The sequence below is a fragment of the Maylandia zebra genome, linkage group LG2 (assembly GCF_041146795.1).
Source record: "Maylandia zebra isolate NMK-2024a linkage group LG2, Mzebra_GT3a, whole genome shotgun sequence".
In the NCBI taxonomy this organism is placed as follows: Eukaryota; Metazoa; Chordata; class Actinopteri; order Cichliformes; family Cichlidae; genus Maylandia; species Maylandia zebra.
In genome coordinates this window covers 39,098,174-39,116,031 of record NC_135168.1, presented here as the reverse complement: position 1 = coordinate 39,116,031, position 17,858 = coordinate 39,098,174, and the positions used below count along the sequence as shown (strand labels likewise).

At 40.8% G+C, this 17,858-nt stretch overlaps 1 protein-coding gene across 2 annotated transcripts in view; it reads left to right on the top strand.

Moving 5' to 3' along the window:
- adamts2a (ADAM metallopeptidase with thrombospondin type 1 motif, 2a) overlaps positions 1 to 17,858 on the top strand; it is a 146,899-nt gene that overhangs the window by 54,019 nt on the left and 75,022 nt on the right. For both annotated transcript variants that reach the window (XM_004571705.4, XM_076873267.1), the window contains exon 3: positions 9,263 to 9,437. In XM_004571705.4, the coding sequence (XP_004571762.3) occupies positions 9,263 to 9,437 (175 nt within the window). The remainder of the gene's footprint in view (positions 1 to 9,262; positions 9,438 to 17,858) is intronic.

The following is a 17,858-nucleotide window of genomic DNA, read 5'->3' as shown; positions in this document are numbered from 1 at the left end:
CAGAGGGAGGGTTGTGGTTAGTGTCACTGTCTCAGTTGTCGTGAGAGTAATGAAAACCCATTATATACAGCACAGTTTGCTGAGTTGTGAACATGAATGATTGTTTGAGTGTGAGCCAGAAGTGAATATGTGGCGCATTCTATGTGCTAATGTTTTCATACTTGATAGTCGATTAGAATGGCAATTCACTGGCGGTTGTTTAAGCTAAGTTTAAGCTGCATTTGTTTCACTCTTTTAAAAAAAAAGTATAATTTTGGCATCGTTTTGAGTGTGGATACAAATTTTGGTGACCATGAAGTTACGTATGGGTGACATACACTGAACATGACATGACAAACAAATGCAAATGGATGCATTCACAGGGCGATGATAAATATGAAAATCAGTAGAACTGGGATTTATAATACATGTTCATGATCACTGTATGCACGACGATGTTTGTGTAAAGTTCCTTTGAGATTCGCCCACCAGTTAAGGAGGAGATTGGGTATATACAGGCATATTTACATACTTAAGGCTACGATCATTATACTAAGAAGATGTAAAAATCTTGGTTGTGGCTCCTCATCTACTTTCTCTCCTGCTTACTGAGATCCAGGTTCCAGACTGCAATAGCAGTCTAGACCTCCTTTTCCTTAGGGACCTCCTCCAGCCCTTCTGGGAGACTTAAAAGTGTTCCCAAACCAACCAAGAAAGACTTTAGCTTTGAATAAGCTCACGAAATAACCTCAAAGGCTAAAGCCATGTACACGCTGAAGCTCCAGTTGCCTGGGTGACCCTCTAATATATTTCCTAGAAGGTCATATCTCAAGTAACTGTATTCTTCAGTGTCACTGGCTGTCTCTTAGGTCATTTACTGAAAGTTTAGCATGGGTGGACTCTACTCTCTTCTTGAAAAGTAAAACCAAGGACGACAGTCTCAGATGCCTATTTCAGAGTCACTGTCTTTAAACTTCCTGTAGTATTGCAGTAACCCTAACCCAGAGGGAGTAAACTGTCTGCACTTGTTGGTTGTCAGGTTGAGGTGGCTAGGCCATCCTTCATCTGTCTGTAAATTTGGGATAGCACAGAAGATGAAGATTTGCAATATCCCACTTTCACAGCGGTTGGTGGGACCCAATCCATCTCTAAGGGGCCTCCCAAACAAGATATCCAAGACACTGACATATCAGGTTGAGTTGTTTTCCCCTTCCCCTGCAACAGGTAGCAACACAGCATCATTTAAAACACTGCAGCACTTGAAAGCGATGTCTGCCACGCCAAGTGAAAGTTCACTATATTTGACCAAAACAGAGTGAGGGCCAAAATCTTCCTATCTGTCTCTTGAGGAACAGATTTGATACATCAAACATGTTAAACTATGTGTTTGTTAAATGCACATTTATGTTTTGACATGAACAAGTGTGTGGTCATAAATTCTCTGTGGCATTGTTTCTTGAAGTCACTATCGATATCTATAGAGACACGTGAGGTTCAGTGCAAAGGATCAAGATTTTACGATTCAGTTTAGTTTCAATTACTTTCTAGAAGTGGTTGTTCTTTTCAGTTTTGCTTTTGCTGCTTATAAACACACACACACACACACACACACACACACACACACACACACACACACACACACACACACACACATATATATGTATGTGTGTGTATATATGTGTGTGTATATATTAGCTTTTTATTCTTCTTTTAATTAGCTAAATTGAGATTTTACATTTTCAGTTTGGTTTTAGCTAACTATATTAATGGGGGGAAAAGGAAGACCCATTATTAAATTAATTTTTTTCATTATGTTTTGCCTTGTTTGATCGTGTTTTTGTCTTTGTTATTGTTGTATTATTTTAACACCTTAAAAATAAAGTGTTAAAATAATACAAGGTACTGTGGCTTTAAAAATAAAGCCACAGTACCTTGGTGTGTGTGGTGTACATTTCCCAGCATCTACCAAAAGTAGGTCACTTATGTTACCACCTGACAGCTTCTATTGATTAAAGCTGATCAGGCCTGAAAATGTGGGGGTCAGGCTCAAACCCTTCAAGTTTAATTACAGTGAGGCCTTCAGGGGTTCAAATACCCAAACAACACATTATATCATGGCATCAGGCAGACAGCAAAAATGTTTGAAGTTTCAATTTCCTTCATTCATCATTACACATAAGTTTTTTTCTTACCACTTCTCTTCACCCTCTAACAGACGAGACACAGGTGCCACTAACCTGTGGAGGAGTTTGAAGCTTTTGGTTTGGTAGGGAATAGCGTGTGTTACTAAGCGTGAGCATAGGGTGTGTATGCTATCACCTGTGTGTGTTGTAGGTGTAGCACCGTCTACTGCATAGGTGTCAAACTCTGGCCCGCGGGCCAAATTTGGCCCGCAGCCTAATTACATTTGGCCCGCGAAGACATGCCAAATTACTATTAGAGCTGGCCTACTGGTATTATACAGCTAATATATATATCGTTTAGTATTAAGCTTTGCTTGTTCCATATTCAGTTTTTCAGCAAAACTTGTTTGAGTCCATAAGAAAAGATTCATTCTTATATCTAGAGGAAGATTTTTTTTCAATAAATATTAATGTTAGCCCGTGACTTTGTTCCAGTTTTGAACTTTGGCCCACTGTGTATTTGAGTTTGACACCCCTGGTCTACTGCAACCATCAGCTGAGTCAGAGTAGTTGCATGTCTCTCAGTGTTGTCCCTGCTAAGGCAGTCTGTAGCCCAATGTCCTTTCTGATAGCACTTGAAACACATGTCTGGGTCATATCGTCCCATCGCTTAATTGTTAAAGATAGCACGCATCAAGCAGGAGCTTTGTACATGGTTGCTGTCAGGGCTTCTGGCACAAAGGCTGTAGCTTGGCTAGACTGGTACATGGTTAGAGCTGCTATGCAGAGCTCTTTGTCCATTTTTTGAGGAGATTGTCAAGATGACATGATGTCTGACCTTACACGGGGCTGAAATGACCTCCCTGTACGCCTTATTGTCATCATCATCCGAGTCATGATGTTGTCTGCTGATGTCTCATGTAGGATATTCACTAGAATTTTTTTTTCCTTAGTTAGGAGTCAAAGGTCGAGCAGGGGCTGTCCACTGATGCATATGAATCGGAATTGGAGGGTCTCACTGTTTGGTGGGATATCGGGAAAAAACTCTGACATGAAGGTGGTTGTGCTTTCTCAGGCTTGTTGATGTGAAACCTTCAGTGGTGGGCTGTGGTCAGAGAATGGCTGGAAGGGTCAGATTTAACTGTTTCATTCGTATCCCCTTTACTGTTCTGCTGAGCCCTTTCCCTTAATTTTCCTTCTGTCCTTGGACTCTGTGTCAGATTTCTACACATTTAATGCCTTCAGGTACTTTTCAATTTCAATAAAATGTTTCATTTTTATTTTTTTCTTGGCTTTTGCCTCTTTTATTTGATCTTTATTTCTTCCAGCTCCATTAGCTGTCTCATGTTTTACCCAAACATGAATAATAGAGCCCCGTCTCCATGTTTTTCCTTCCCCACATTTGGAGACATGGCACCCATTTTTCATTGGGGTTTTCTTTACTGGACTTGTTGTTTAGAACTACGTAGGTTTATATGTCTGGTGTGCTAATCTCTACAATAGACACGTTTGCCACCGTGAATCCAGATTATCTCTTACTCAAACCTGGCAAAAGTAGTCACAACAGCAGGAAACCTTTGGAGGACCCTGTTCTCAATTTACTTTCTCCCTGAGAAAATACTGTGTTCCGAGAACACAGCGTTTACTTGGCTCTGTAATAACTAATCTCTAAACCAGATGTGAACCTGGAGAAACAAGCAGTTTTCCTTTTTTTGGATTTAACTTTTTATTTGTTTCTATATTTTTTTTTCAAAATGATAGCAATTTATTTCAGATGTCTCACCTTTAAAGACAATGTGGTCCATTTTTCCAGGATGATCAGTTACTATCTATCTCAGACCCTAGATCCAGATTCTTGCAAAAATCTAAAATAAATTACAGTGCACACAATGACCTTTGCAAAGAGGTCAAACAACAGCAAGGACAGCATGGCAGCAGCCTGCCTGTTTTTTTGACAGTTAGCTATCAACCATTATGGCAGACTAAATTCACAACACTGTATGCAAACGATAACTCACATTAACATGTGGCAATCTAAACTATTACACATTGACAGAATAAGACAGTACAATATTGCAGAGACATGCTAATCAAGACAATGCCGTAAAATCGAGAGCTTTGACAAACAGGGTGGATCTCATCTGTCCTCAGCCGCAGAACAGCTAATGAATAACTCAGATAGTTCTCTGCTTCCTCTATGGAAGTACGGCATGCCACTGGAATTCAGGAGATCCTCAAAATATTCCTTCCACTCCCACCACACACATTTTTGCCTAAAAGCTGCTTGACCCCTCTGAGTTTTCTGACAGAATTTCTCTTGTTTCAAACCACACTGAAATCCCATCACACTGGTTCTTGCCTTGGTAGCCACCAAAACCACATTCTGCTTAGCCCATTAGTACTTGTAAGTTCTCTCAAGAGTCCCACAGGTTTGACCAATTTTGATAAGGCTTCTTAAGGATGGTGGCCAACTTTACCTGTGTTGTCCATGATCTAGTTTTTCGAGTTATATTGGGGAATATGAAGCATCCAGACTCGCTTGGAATGTTGCTGAAGTTTTGCAGGAGGTGAAGGTTTGCCTTTGCCAGACACTCCCATCACACCCTCACTATAATATTAGTGACACCGCATTATATCTATCAACTGTGCATAAGCACTCACTATGTAATTAACGAGTGCTCCAGCAACACTTAAAGTCATATGTTTGCATTTTGGTTGCACGTCACCAGCTGCTAATATCTCCTCCTTTGTAGACTACTTTTACTTGAAAGCATCTTTTTGCCTCAAGTGGTGAAAATTGTGTCAGAATAAATTTCGTACATATTTTGCGAAGTATAGTGCGCTTCAATTTGTGGAGTAGCTCCCTTTATAGGTATTAAATCATCATCAAAAGCTGACACACTGCTCTTGCTCTCAGACATGCCTGGGCTCGTCTCATTGTTGTGTTCACTAGGGGATGTAAATGCTGCTTCTTGCAATTTGACATTTTTATATCAGATAAAAAATATATATACCCCACCAAAGAAACCTAAGAAGTCCCAATGCTCTACACTGGTTGTTGATCAGAACCAAAGTGAAGTCTTAATCTCGTTCACTTGAGAGAACCCCAGCCAACAGGCACTCTACCAGGACTACAGCTATACACAGCCCTATCACATACGGCTATCATAAAGTGAATATATAAATATATATTTACATTCATATGATGAAAAAGATATTAATCCTCCTTGTGAAATTCACGATCATTCCCAACCTTTTCACCCAAACCCAAGGCTGCTTTATGTGTGTGATCTAATATACAGATTATAAAAGGTTTTTAGATGATGATGAAATGTAGAGAGTGATTCTGTTAGAGTTAAGTGCCTCATGAGGGGAGGGAAGCTAATAAGCTAAATTTTAACATGTCAAACTTAATAAAACGTGAGGCTCATCACCCAAAGGAGCACAATGAATTTACCGTAATAAGAGAACAGCAGCTAGCAAGGCAGCTGAGCCTAGAGCAGTCCCCGAACAGGCAAAACTAGTTATAGGGCGATGATTTTTTAAGCTACAGCAATTACAAAGGAAATGAAAAAAATTCATAAAAGCAGCTGAATATCCACTTGGCAGGAAGCTTGAGATTTTACGGATCACCAGATGACATCATTTTAATGTGTGTTTCTGATGTTACATAATTTTAGAGGAATACAGACATTTGCAAACAGTGTTCTTTAAATGGAGACAACATTTTTGTGCACTATTATTGAAGTTACCCATCAGCCAAATGCCACACGTCATGCAGAGCCATCAGATTGCACAACACTCACTGCAAGGATCATCGAATTAGCAGAAATCACTCTCCTTAGTCAAAGTAGTGCAGTGTCAGTCAAGGATACGTTTCTTTGCAGCTTTCACCATTAAGCGTATCGGTGTGATTCAAGCGGGAAAGATTTTACGTGAAAGCAACGACTGCCAAAGCAGCGTGGTTTGAAGTCATTAGACTTCAGAGGTTACGACTACAAAGTTTTAAAAATTACACTTGTGAGCATTTGTGAGTTTTATGGAAATTGACAAAACTGAATTATGTGCTGATGCTCTTCCTGTTTTCTTTCATGGGAGTTAAACAAAATGATCCCTGTGTAAATGAAAATCGCTGCTTCCGTTTCTAATAGCAAGTGTTATAGTTGAAGCTTTTCTCACAACAGGGAGACAAACAGTAACACACCTCATTTTTTCATGAAGACCAATAAAGGAAATTTCAAATAAGAGAGACTTAATTGAGTAGCAAAGCTAGCAGAGTCCAGGTTGCCTACATACAAACATGGTTTTCAGTTGTGTCTTTGAATGACTCTGCTTTGATGACTCTGTATCTGAACTTTTGCTTCATCCGGACAAAGCATTTGGACAAGCCTCCCTTTAATCCCCTTGGCTTGGACTTGGGTGTCCATGATTTAGAGGAGATAAAGACGGTGCTTTTCACTGTTCATTCTATTATAGTGTCTATTTACATCACTTTCTCAAAGCTTTTCTCCAGTTCTTATATGATCACACTCATTTTCCTCTCTCTGACCCTCCACCCCCACTATGCGGGCTCTGGTTGATCTAAGCATGTCTCCCAGTCCTACATGTCATCTTTTTTTCTTTGACACGGCTCTCCTCTCACATCTGCTTGGTATTCTAGAGTGGGAAGGCATGCACCATCGCAGATCCATCAGATCCAATCAGAATGCTGCACCATAGCTCGAAAAAATAGAGGGATGGGAAGAGAGAGCCGAGAAAAGAGAAAGAGAAAAAGAGAAAAGGGGAGGCAGGTCAGTGACTTGTCAACATCCTTCTGGGACTAAAGCATCAGACTGGCAGGGTGAAGGAGAGAGGCAGACAGAGGAAGGAACGAAGAGAGCAAGAATAAGAGCACCTTTTAATTTCTAAGGGGCAACTTTTGCTAATATCCTTTCAAATCAGCCTCTCTGAGGAATACTAGGAGCATACAAATTCATATTCTCCATTTCTGATAGAAAAGTCAATAAGTACTACGCATACTTTTTTCCACCAAGCATATTTCTTTAGATTTGATGCATTTAGACTCCCTGTACTCTACTATAGAGACATTACTGATACAGATGTAGCCAATAAAATGGATTTTTTAAAGACTGCACTGAATAAGAAAAAGAAATAATGACAAATGTAGTGCATGTGTTATTTTACTTTTTTCTCACACAGCATGAAGTCTAATCAGTTGTATTCATACAGCGCAGTGGCAAAAAACACACTGTACATCGCATCAACTAAATTCATCATTCGTGTGTATTTGTCCACTAAATCACAAGAAAATGATCTAATGTCCTAGAAAAACTCAAGCAAAAACAGAAATGCTTTGAATTTCTCCAAATACATAAATAAACACACCAAGCAAATAAACAGACAAAGCTTATTTTAATTTTAGGTTATGACTGAGGGATTTCGAGGTCCCTCTACATCAGCGGTCCCCAACCTTTTTTGCGCCACGGACCGGTTTATGCCCAACATTATTTTCACGGACCGGCCTTTAGGGTGTCGCGGATAAATACAACAAAATAAAACTAGTACCAGTATCGAAAAAAAGAAGATTTATTCATAACACACGTGAAAAGACCCAAGAAAACCGAGTTAACGATAAAAACGATAACAAAATAACACTGAAAACCGATAAAAACCCTGAAAACCATACATTTCACACCTGAGCCTCAACTCTCGCGGCCCGGTACCAAACGACTCACGGACCGATACCGGTCCGAGGCCCGGGGGTTGGGGACCGCTGCTCTAAAGGTCCAGTATCTTATATTGGATATAAAACCAAACTAGCACCATTTTTTAAAGGTAGCATGGCACATTCATTGAAGAGCCAGCCTAATTATTTAAGTCATGTACTCATTCCATTGATCTAATGACATCTTGATCGACCTTTGTAACCTTTCATATTTACCATATTAGGCACTCAGGTATATATCAGATTATAAAATCATCAAATCCTATATCAGTTGGACTGTAATGTGTCTTGAGTCTTGAGTTTTACAATGGAACAAACACATAGGTTATTATGAGATAGCATGCTTGTCCAGGAGTTTCACTAAAAACCTTGGAACTCGCTACAATACACTTCATATAAACTGTTCATATTAAAAACCCTTGTATTGGATTAAAAGCCTTCTTTTCTCAATAAGCCTTTATTGTGTAACAGTTGTTGGCATACTTTGCATTTAAATTTGGCACTGTGTTGCAGGGGGACATGCATTTGGGGTCTGCTTTTTAAGAGATCATGTTGACCACGCCCCCAGACATTATCAGAGCTTAATAGACTGCCTGTTTTTATTTGAGGTGTTGGTATCATTGTAAGGCTTCTGACTCCACCTGCTTCAGCTAATCTCTATGCAGTACAGTACACACGCAGCTATTTATTCCTCATTCATCTGTAACGCATGTTTTTTTTCTATCATCAGCTCACTTTCCTGTCTTCAGCTTGTTCGTCATATTTTCCTTCTCCTGTCAGAGCGGAGAGAAAAGCCGACAGGCACATGCTGATCGTATCAATGTTTTCCCTTCATTTATCACCCTCTTTCTTTTGCTCTCTTCCTCTCAAAAGCCTCGCAATCCTCTCTGTGTGTTCTCTTTCCTCTACAGCAGTGCGTTGCCTTGGTAATTACCAGTTGTCTTAAACAGACAGATGGAATAACAGAGAGTGACGGGCAATTTTCCCAGTGCCTGTTTTCCCCATGTATGTGTACGCAACCCCCTTTTGTGTGTGTGTGTGTTTTGTGGGTATTCTTCTTTACTTGCCACCACCTCTTCTTCCTCACCCCTGTTCACATGCACATTCCCAGTGAGCATGGCTGATGTGTGTTGTGTGAGTGTGTGCACAAGGGATGTGGGGAATTACCTGACAGGATGTGTTAGCGGAGGATGGGAGTGGGACAGTCTCATCTCCTGCTCTTGTGTTGGCCATTTGAGATGCCAGGTGTCACTCTGGACCTCTGCGGGGGCCCCAGGAGGGATCACCGCTCTCCCCTTCTCTTCTCCTTCGATTCTTTCTTTAAATTATCAGGGAGGTGAGGGATGGAGGCACATATTGGATGAGGAGAAGCTGGGTGTCATGTTAGCGACTGATAAGTATTACTATGATATAATGAGTCATGTTTCTTTTTCAGGCCGGTATGATCAAGACAGAGAGAGAGGAGTTTTTTATCGAGCCAGTCGAGAGGGGCGATGGAGTGATAGAAGAGGAGGAGGAGGGGGGAGGAGGAAGGACACACATCGTCTATCGCTCTTCAGCCGTTAAGAAAGTGCCCATCAGCAGCGCAGCGAACGACTACCACTCCAGAGGTTAGTCTGTAGTTCTCATCGCACTGTCCTCTACTTTTGAAGCTCTTTAGGCACGATTCAGCTCTACACTCTCCTCTCTTTTTATATCGGAGCTAGCCACACGTGGAAGTTATTCAGTAACACTGACTTCCAACTTAAGTGCAGGTCATTCACACTAAATTTTAAACCTGGATAAGTCGTGCAAGTGTTAGTTGTGCCATGGTTATGTTCTCAACAATATATGCTGAAGCACAACCCAAGCTGTTCTCCCATTAAATAAACTCTTCCCTAACGCTCACCTTGTTATATAATCATATCAAACTATTGTGTGCAAAGACAGTGAGTCACAGTGCGAGCGTGCCTCACTGTCAAAAAGATTACACCTACACACCCTCAAACACATCTTGTCACTGCACTAATTTTCCAGTGAGGAAGGAGTAACATATGGAGACACACATGTGTGACTGGTGAGGTACCACCCTCTGTGTTCCTGTACAGAATTATGCACTGCCTTGGCTCCCTTAATAATAGCTAGGTTTCATTTGACGTAGACGTGACGTCGACGTAAAGCGCGAAATTTGACTGGCGGTCGGAAGTGAAAAAGATAAGCGCAAAATCACAGACAGACAGTACGCAAAATGCCTATGTCCTGTTGTGTTTACGGATGCTCCAGTAGGTCGACCAGAGAAACTGATAAACGGTATTTTAGGGTACCAAAAATAGCCCAACGAAGAGGAGAAAAATGGAAAATTCTAACCGAAAAACGTAGGAAAAAATGGATTTTAAATTTACGTTTACAGTCGGGAGGAGCAGAGTCTGCCAATGCCCGTGTCTGCAGCGACCACTTCGTCAGAGGTAATGTTATGTTTGCAAACGAACTTATTAGCATTAGGTTGTCGTTAAATTCTCGTTTACTTAGTGCTTTTAAGTTAGTAGTCTAATATTGACTTGATTGGGTCTATAGGCTGCCCAAGTGCTTTGGATGACGAAGAGTCGGAGGACTGGGCTCCGACGGTCAATCTCGGTTACGAACGAAAACCCAGATCGGAATCAGTTCTCAAACGAGAGAAAAGAATGAAGCTTAAGGCAGAACAGCATCGATGTGCAGAGGCGATTTTGGATATGCAACAGACGGCTGAGAGCCCGGATTTGAGCCTAGTGACAGTGGAGAACAGGCTACTAACCCTGCCATACAATTGCAATGAGCTGCAATCACTTCTCCATCCTCCTTTGCAATTACCCAAGTCTTCAGAGGTGTCTCGTTAGACCGCTGAGAATGGTTTACCTTGAAACAAACAACTGTCACTCTAACGAAGTCCTAAGGATGTGGCATGTTTGTTGACGTTAAAGCCGCTACCGCTAACTGTTAGCGTGTTTAAGATAAAGCAATATAAGAACAAACACTCACCCTTGCAAACACCAAACTGTATCCATCACGGAGACGTTTTGTTCCAAGGTTGTGGACCCACCCGCTGACAAAAAAATTGTACGCCTCCAGACTCTTGAAAGCTTTCATTTGCTGCCTAGTGTAGTAAGAAGTCTGGAGGACCAAGTAGTTGGTGATATCCACAGCCTCGATAGTAGGCAAATCCTTTACTTCTGTGGTGTATTCGGACATTTTCAAAGAATACGGATCACGTCCGATATATTTTTTTAACTATCTGTTTATATCTCTCCCGAGAAACGGGGTCTAAAGTTGCACAATAGCTGCTCTCCTGACTCTCCACAGTGTCCTCCATGTTTACTTCCGCCCTCCACTCAAAAATCGCGCTGCCTCCGCACGTCATCAGAACCACGTGACCGCAACCCAACTATTGACAGCTGCGTCTTAAGTCTTTTGTTTCTCGTCGCGATTGCCTCCATTTTCCACTCTACAGATGAAATCAATAAACTGAAACAACAGGTATGGATGTCATTTTGGCGAGCAAAATATAAAAGTTTCCCATGTTGTGTCAGCTCACGAATTAGAGGAAGGGAAGATGAGTATATAGTCAAATACTCAATATTCTGAATATTATGATATAAATGTAAATTTATTGCCAGACAATGCAGCAACTAAAAGAAGAAGTTAGTCTTAAATTGTTTGAACTCCATCAATCGGTGGAGTTGAACATTGCACAGCTGCGGTGCTTTGGCTGTCCGGAGGCTCAATGTGCAACACAATAACCCTGTGATTACATGAGAAACATAATTTACGCATAGCTGTACATAAATGCTATAAACATGTTTATTCTGGTAATACTAGTCTGTGTACCTTGGCAGTGTGTTGCTCTTTGTTCATGGTCATTTGACCACTCAGAAGAATGCTATTAATATGTTGTTTGACAATGACCTTCAACCATATTAAATTTTCAAACACATTTAGATGCAAAAAGGTTTCTTTTTAAAGGTTGATGAGTGGTCAACCTTATTTAGCAATAAAATAATGCAAAAAAGATGATGGTTCATGTGGGGGTTGGGTTTAAAAAACCTTTACTGATGCAACCTTCCCACTGATCCCAGCTTGGTACCTGCAGTTGGAGTAAACTAGCTTGTGTTAACTCATATTTACATAGATCGTTGTGGAAACTTCACTCTTTCCACTGCCGTGTCGTGCTCTGTTGTTGTTGACCTTGAATCTAGCTTGAAATTTTTCCAATCTCACTGAGTTTGCTCTCAACCACAGATACAATACTATTCAAAAGAGCTGAAGGTTTTAGATACATGAGTTTTTGAAAGGTCTACATCATCAAGCCATAATCCTAACCTCCTTATATGCTAACATAAACTAAACAAATAGAAACAAATATACAAATTGATTCAGATTATTTATTTCTTTATTTTAATTGTAAAAAGGTTCAATAAACACACCTGTTTATAGTTAGTCATTCATATACTGACTAAAGCAAATGTAAAGCACGCATTATTGTCAGAATCTGCTGGGAAAGCTTCTTTCTTTAACGTCGTGTGAGAAATACTGTTTGTTATTTAGCAGATCTAAATCAAAGGAACTGCAAAAAGTCTGCAAAAAAGAACTGGACTAATTAGTCTGTTACATGTTACAAAAACCTACTAGTATTAAATTTGTTTGTTTTTGTTTTGTTTGGAGGTATGTGAGTATTTTTTTCACAAGGCCTTCTTGTTTTGTGCTAATACTAAAAGAATTAATCAAACAAAAATCGAAAAATTACCAGAAAATAGAGCGCCGCTATTGCTCTGCACGCCTCAGGCCCGAGTCAGTAGACGTGACCCTCCAGTTGCTCTCATTGATCTGATGTCTACAAGTTAATAAACTGACCAGTTCAAGAGTCAGTATCTCCCACGATCGCAAAAGTGAAAATAATTTCAAGGAAATTAAGCTGCCGCGCAGTTCAGGTGTGAGCTGAAGGACTTTATACTGAGTGCATTGCAATAGATGAGATCTGTGTCTTCCTATTCTGAGCAGTTGACTCAAGAATGTCTAATAATATACAGAGAGAGAGAGAGAGAGTTTCCATAGGAACACCCAGTGAGGACAGACTGCATTAGAGTAACACAGATCTGCTCCCACTGTTACTGATACCTGGCAGTACATCCACATACATACATGCACACATGCATATGGGTTTACAAAAACGAAAGAAAGAAAGAAAAACTTTATGGAATCACATACATATACAACCACACACAGCTTACACAACTCCCTTGATCATACGTTTACACTTAGCCTTACACATAGGCACACACAACACGTCTCACTGCTCCTTCTTGCCTTTGAATCTTTCTTTCTAATGAAGAGTGGGGTGCAGATCAATAGCGTAGGATAGAACAGGCTACTGTGCGAGCCCGTTTGTGTGTGTGTGTGCGCGTTTGTGTCTGTGTGCGTGTGTGGCGTGGGCATGAGTTCTGTGGTCGTCTGGCTTTGAGTGCTGGGATTTTCAAGGCTAAGCGGACAGACAGACTGACAGACAGACAGACGAGCAGGCATGTGCTGCTCCCAGTAGCATTTGATGTGGATCGCTCTCTTTGTTTCTCTCTCTTTTTTCCTTTTTATCATTTTTGTCCTAGCTATTCTAGACCACAACATTATGTAAACACAAGGTTTACCTTCCAGTTGTTGCATCATATCGCTCAGCGCTATACAAGAAATGCAGTATAGATCTTACACACAGATTCTTCTTCTCTCCACCTTCCTCAGGTTAAAAAGAAATCAATTCTTTCTTCTTCTTCTTCTTTTTACTTTCCTCTTGTATCCCCCTCATATTCTCTTTCCCAGACAATCACTCCCCACCTGTAGATCAATCGAGGACATTAGCAAATTAATTAATAATAGATCAATCATTTCTGAAGATCTCCTATGCCAGGCTTGTGTAATTCACAGCCAGATATTGAATGCTGGACTCATTTCCTGGCTAAAGACAGAGGGAAGGAAGTTATATTTAGCAAGGTAATAGTGGAGCTCAAGAAAGAGAGAGGGAGATGAAGAAGGAGTGAGATTGATCACTTTCTTACACCATAAGCTGAGGAAGGTGTAAATCAATGTCCAAAGTGGAGAGAGCGAGCTTTATTATTAATGTGACACATTTGTCAATTAATTGCTGGGGCAATAAAAAAGCAAAGGATTGCCGTATTTGTCTTCTTTTTTTTTTACTGCTGGGCGGGCAGAGCCCCATCTTTTAATAAGGCATTTCTTCCTCCCCAGTAATTTCATTTTATCTCATTTTATCTGGTTTTTGGTCAGTGCCCTTCTGTTCAGCTAATTTTCCTTAATCGTCTGCTCTCTTATACAGAGTTTGACTTTGCTTTGCTTACTTTATGCCCCAGACAAATTCCAGAGGCCAGCCTATAAGGCTGTAGTTGAATGTTTAGTCTTTGGAGGCAGGACTGTCTGTGCATGTGTTCCTCCAGCTGCATGCATGCAAGCATGTGTTTTAGTGCTACTGCAGTGTTTGTCCAGGGCGCTGAGACATGCCCAAACAGATGGACTACTGGAGGGCTTTTTCCCCATAACGCTCTTCACAAACTCTTTTACATGTGCCTGAATCTCACATAAATATTCTTTATTAATGCTACTGTATCCTGCATTATTACTTAATTACATCGGATCTATTGCTTTAGATGATGCATTGCTCTAACATTCTGTTTGCGTGGTATCATTTGGTTTTATTTTGTACTTATATACATAATATAAATGTAATTCATTGCAGCTCTTGTGTTTTCCCTGACATTTCGTTCCCAAGGTTGATATTTTGTTCTCAAGGCAGAAAGGCTCCCTGCAACCTTGGGGGGAAATGCCTGCAATTAGCTGGTGGGCTGACACCGGGCGAAGGGCTGTGGCAGCTACACGGGGCTTTATACATGCATACAAAGCCTACATTTGTTTTACCCCGCAGGCGGTGATATTCTCTGTGTTCTCGCATGTTTTGTGCTGTACCCTAATCCGCTTTAACGTTCAGGGCTGATGTGAGCTGTTGTTAGATTGGTGCTGTTGTGTTGTTCGTGTGCGCCACGTTGCACAGCGCCGATACGATGACGTGTCAGTCTTGGCCTGAGCTAAGAGGAAGTTGGAGAGGGTCAGACAGAGGCCAGTAGTGCTAGTCACTGTAGCTTAATGTCTGCCTCCCACATCCAGAAAATGAAGGAGGCTCCCTCGGGTCCCGCTCTCTCTCTGTATATCTTTCTTTGCCTAACTCTCTCACTTTACTCCTTTTTTATTTCCTTATACTGCATCCCCTCCACCACTGTTGCCCCCACCTCTCCGTCTGCCGGTGTGACACATGGATAGTCATATGGTGCAAGGGTTTTAAGAGGCGACTCATGACTAAGCACTTAGAGATGTGAGCACACGCAACTCATAAATGGCCTGAACTCATCTTCAGCGTGTAACCGGGGCCCCAGCAGACACTTTGCATTATGGCGTGCCTCTTGATGGAAATCCCAAATAGCTACGTGAAATGCTGGGAAGGTCACATTCTCTCTTGCTTGAGTCATTTTTAACCCCTTTGTTTCAGACCACAAGCTTTAAATGCATGAAGAGAAAAAAAAACGACTTCCACACAACCAAAGTCCCATTTTTAAACTTTTCCCCATCTGCTTGTATAAGTCCATACCAACCCTCTGGCTCCAAGCTATTACTCAGTTCATTAAGGCTTTTGTCTTTTTAACATGTTGTCATGATTTATGTCTTATTTTATTTAATAAAAACAAGCCCCTAAAAACAGAAGCCGTTCCTGTGAAGCATGTGTTTAAGCTAAATCCTTAAAAACTCATTGTGTAACCACAGGGCTGACGGTGTCTGAAACACCAAATATTTGAACACTTAACACTGTTGATAATTTGCTAAGACCACAACTTTCTCACAGTGCGTAATCCAAACCATGGAGAAATTTATGACTAATCTCATGTTGTGGGATGATCTCCGGTGTTATCTGGTGAGATTTGCTCCATTTCAGTTCTTCCTGCTGTATGATGGTTTTTTATCTCTGTTCATTGATGACCCTAAACTTTTATTGAGGAAAAATGTAACCCTAGTTTTACATCGTTCTTATATTGTGTTTATATTAGCCTAAGCATAGAATTGTAGCTAGCATAGCAGGTAGCAACATTGTAGCTAGCATAGCAGATAGCACATTATTATACGTTAGCTAGCCCAAGTTCAAAACTCTCCAAGCATTCCTGTTGTTAAGTTTTGTGTCTTTATTTGCGTTCAAAGTGATAGGAGAGCTGTACATTTTATGTATTTATTTATTTTAGAACAAGTCAGCACCTTTAGATGGAAACTAATGAGTTAAGTTCCTGCTAATTTCTAACTCTGCTAAACCCTTGTAAAGCCTCTTTTATGGGTGCCTGAATGCTAGATTTTATTGCAACATCTGGGAGAACAGCCACACTGATCATTTTATTGGAGCTGTAAGAATTTGGAGAATTCTTAACTCTCGAGCTTCAGTGTTTGTTTCATTTTGGGGAACCAAAGGAACCTTTGGACACAGAAATGGTTAATGATGTCAGACCATTCACGCTTACATTCTTACCTTCAGCCAGTTTAGGATCAACCTAAGTCAGCTTAACTTAATTGTTGTCTTTGACCTGATGGAGGAAGTTGAAGTACCTGCACTGTCACAACTGGGGCAACTGGCCAAGGATACTTTAGCACACGGAGGAATCAGGGATGGATCTACCGACTGATAGTTGACCCACTCAACCACCTGAGCCACAGCCACCGTTTTCTTCCTTAGTCTCTCTCTACCAGCTCACAACCAGAATTGCTCAAACTACCAAAATAAACCAGAACATCTAGTACCAAACATGTGTCCCTTGCCTACAGATTCTACATATTCATATGCATCTATCTGTTTATAGCGATTAATTTCCAACTGTTCTGATTGCCTAATCACAGCATGTTAACAGACAACAAATTTCCTACAATCAAAGCTTAACAGACACAGTACATTGCACTTGCACAATCGGGTCCCTCGAAACATCGCCCATCTCACTTTTAACTGGCAGATTAATACTTCTGTCAATTTGCATTATCTGGCCCAGTTCCCTGAAGCAACATAATCCCATTCCAGCACTGTCTTTCCATTCACCCTTGAATAAAATGGCTCTCTGAGCTTTAGCTGAATGAAACTGAGCTGTCTGACCTTTGTCTTAAGGCTGGTGTTTTTAGCTCTGGAAGAAGCGGTTCTAGAGGAGAACCTTTACCATATGTAACCTGTGTAAACAAAGTCATTTTCCAAGGCTGGGCATCTAAAGCAGGGAAACCCCAAAGTTGGCAGCAAAAATTATTAATTTAAAAACCTCACTGTTTTTAAATAGGGGCAAAACTAAAGCTAGCTGTCCAAAATAAATATAGAGAGCTGTAAATGGAAAACCATTGAATTAAGAGTTTTTTATTTATACCCAAATTTTCTAACAATAGTTTTGCAGGCTTTTCTTTTTTTTTTCCAAAAAAGATACTAGTCTCAGATTTTGTGCCAATAGCTGCCTCTGTAACATGAGCCTCGTGTTTGTAATAACTTGTAATGCTGTATAATAATATGGGTGTTATATTGGGCAGCAGGGATCCACTTTGAATCAGCCGTGAACATTAGTGACAGCATAAACACACACTCACACACACAGGCGCGCGCAGTCAAGCAGAACTAAAGAAAAAACACATACGCAGATGCGAAAACACACATGCATGCATGCACTGTGCGCAAACATACACAAAGCACACACGCGCATACAGTACGTATGTGTGAATGAGTGTTGGCCAGGTGTGCCTCTGGGAGGAAATTACAGTGCTAGGAGGGGAAGTATTTTAACAGCCAGCTGCTTCCTCTCTCTCTCTCTCTCTCTGTGGCCACTGCCTCCATCCCTGAAGAACATGACTGCCTTATTACCATACTCAGCATGTGTGTGTTTGTGTAGTCATGTGTCCCTGCATGTATGTGTGCTTCCCACTGCATTTGACAGTTTTATCCCTTGCCTGTTTAACTC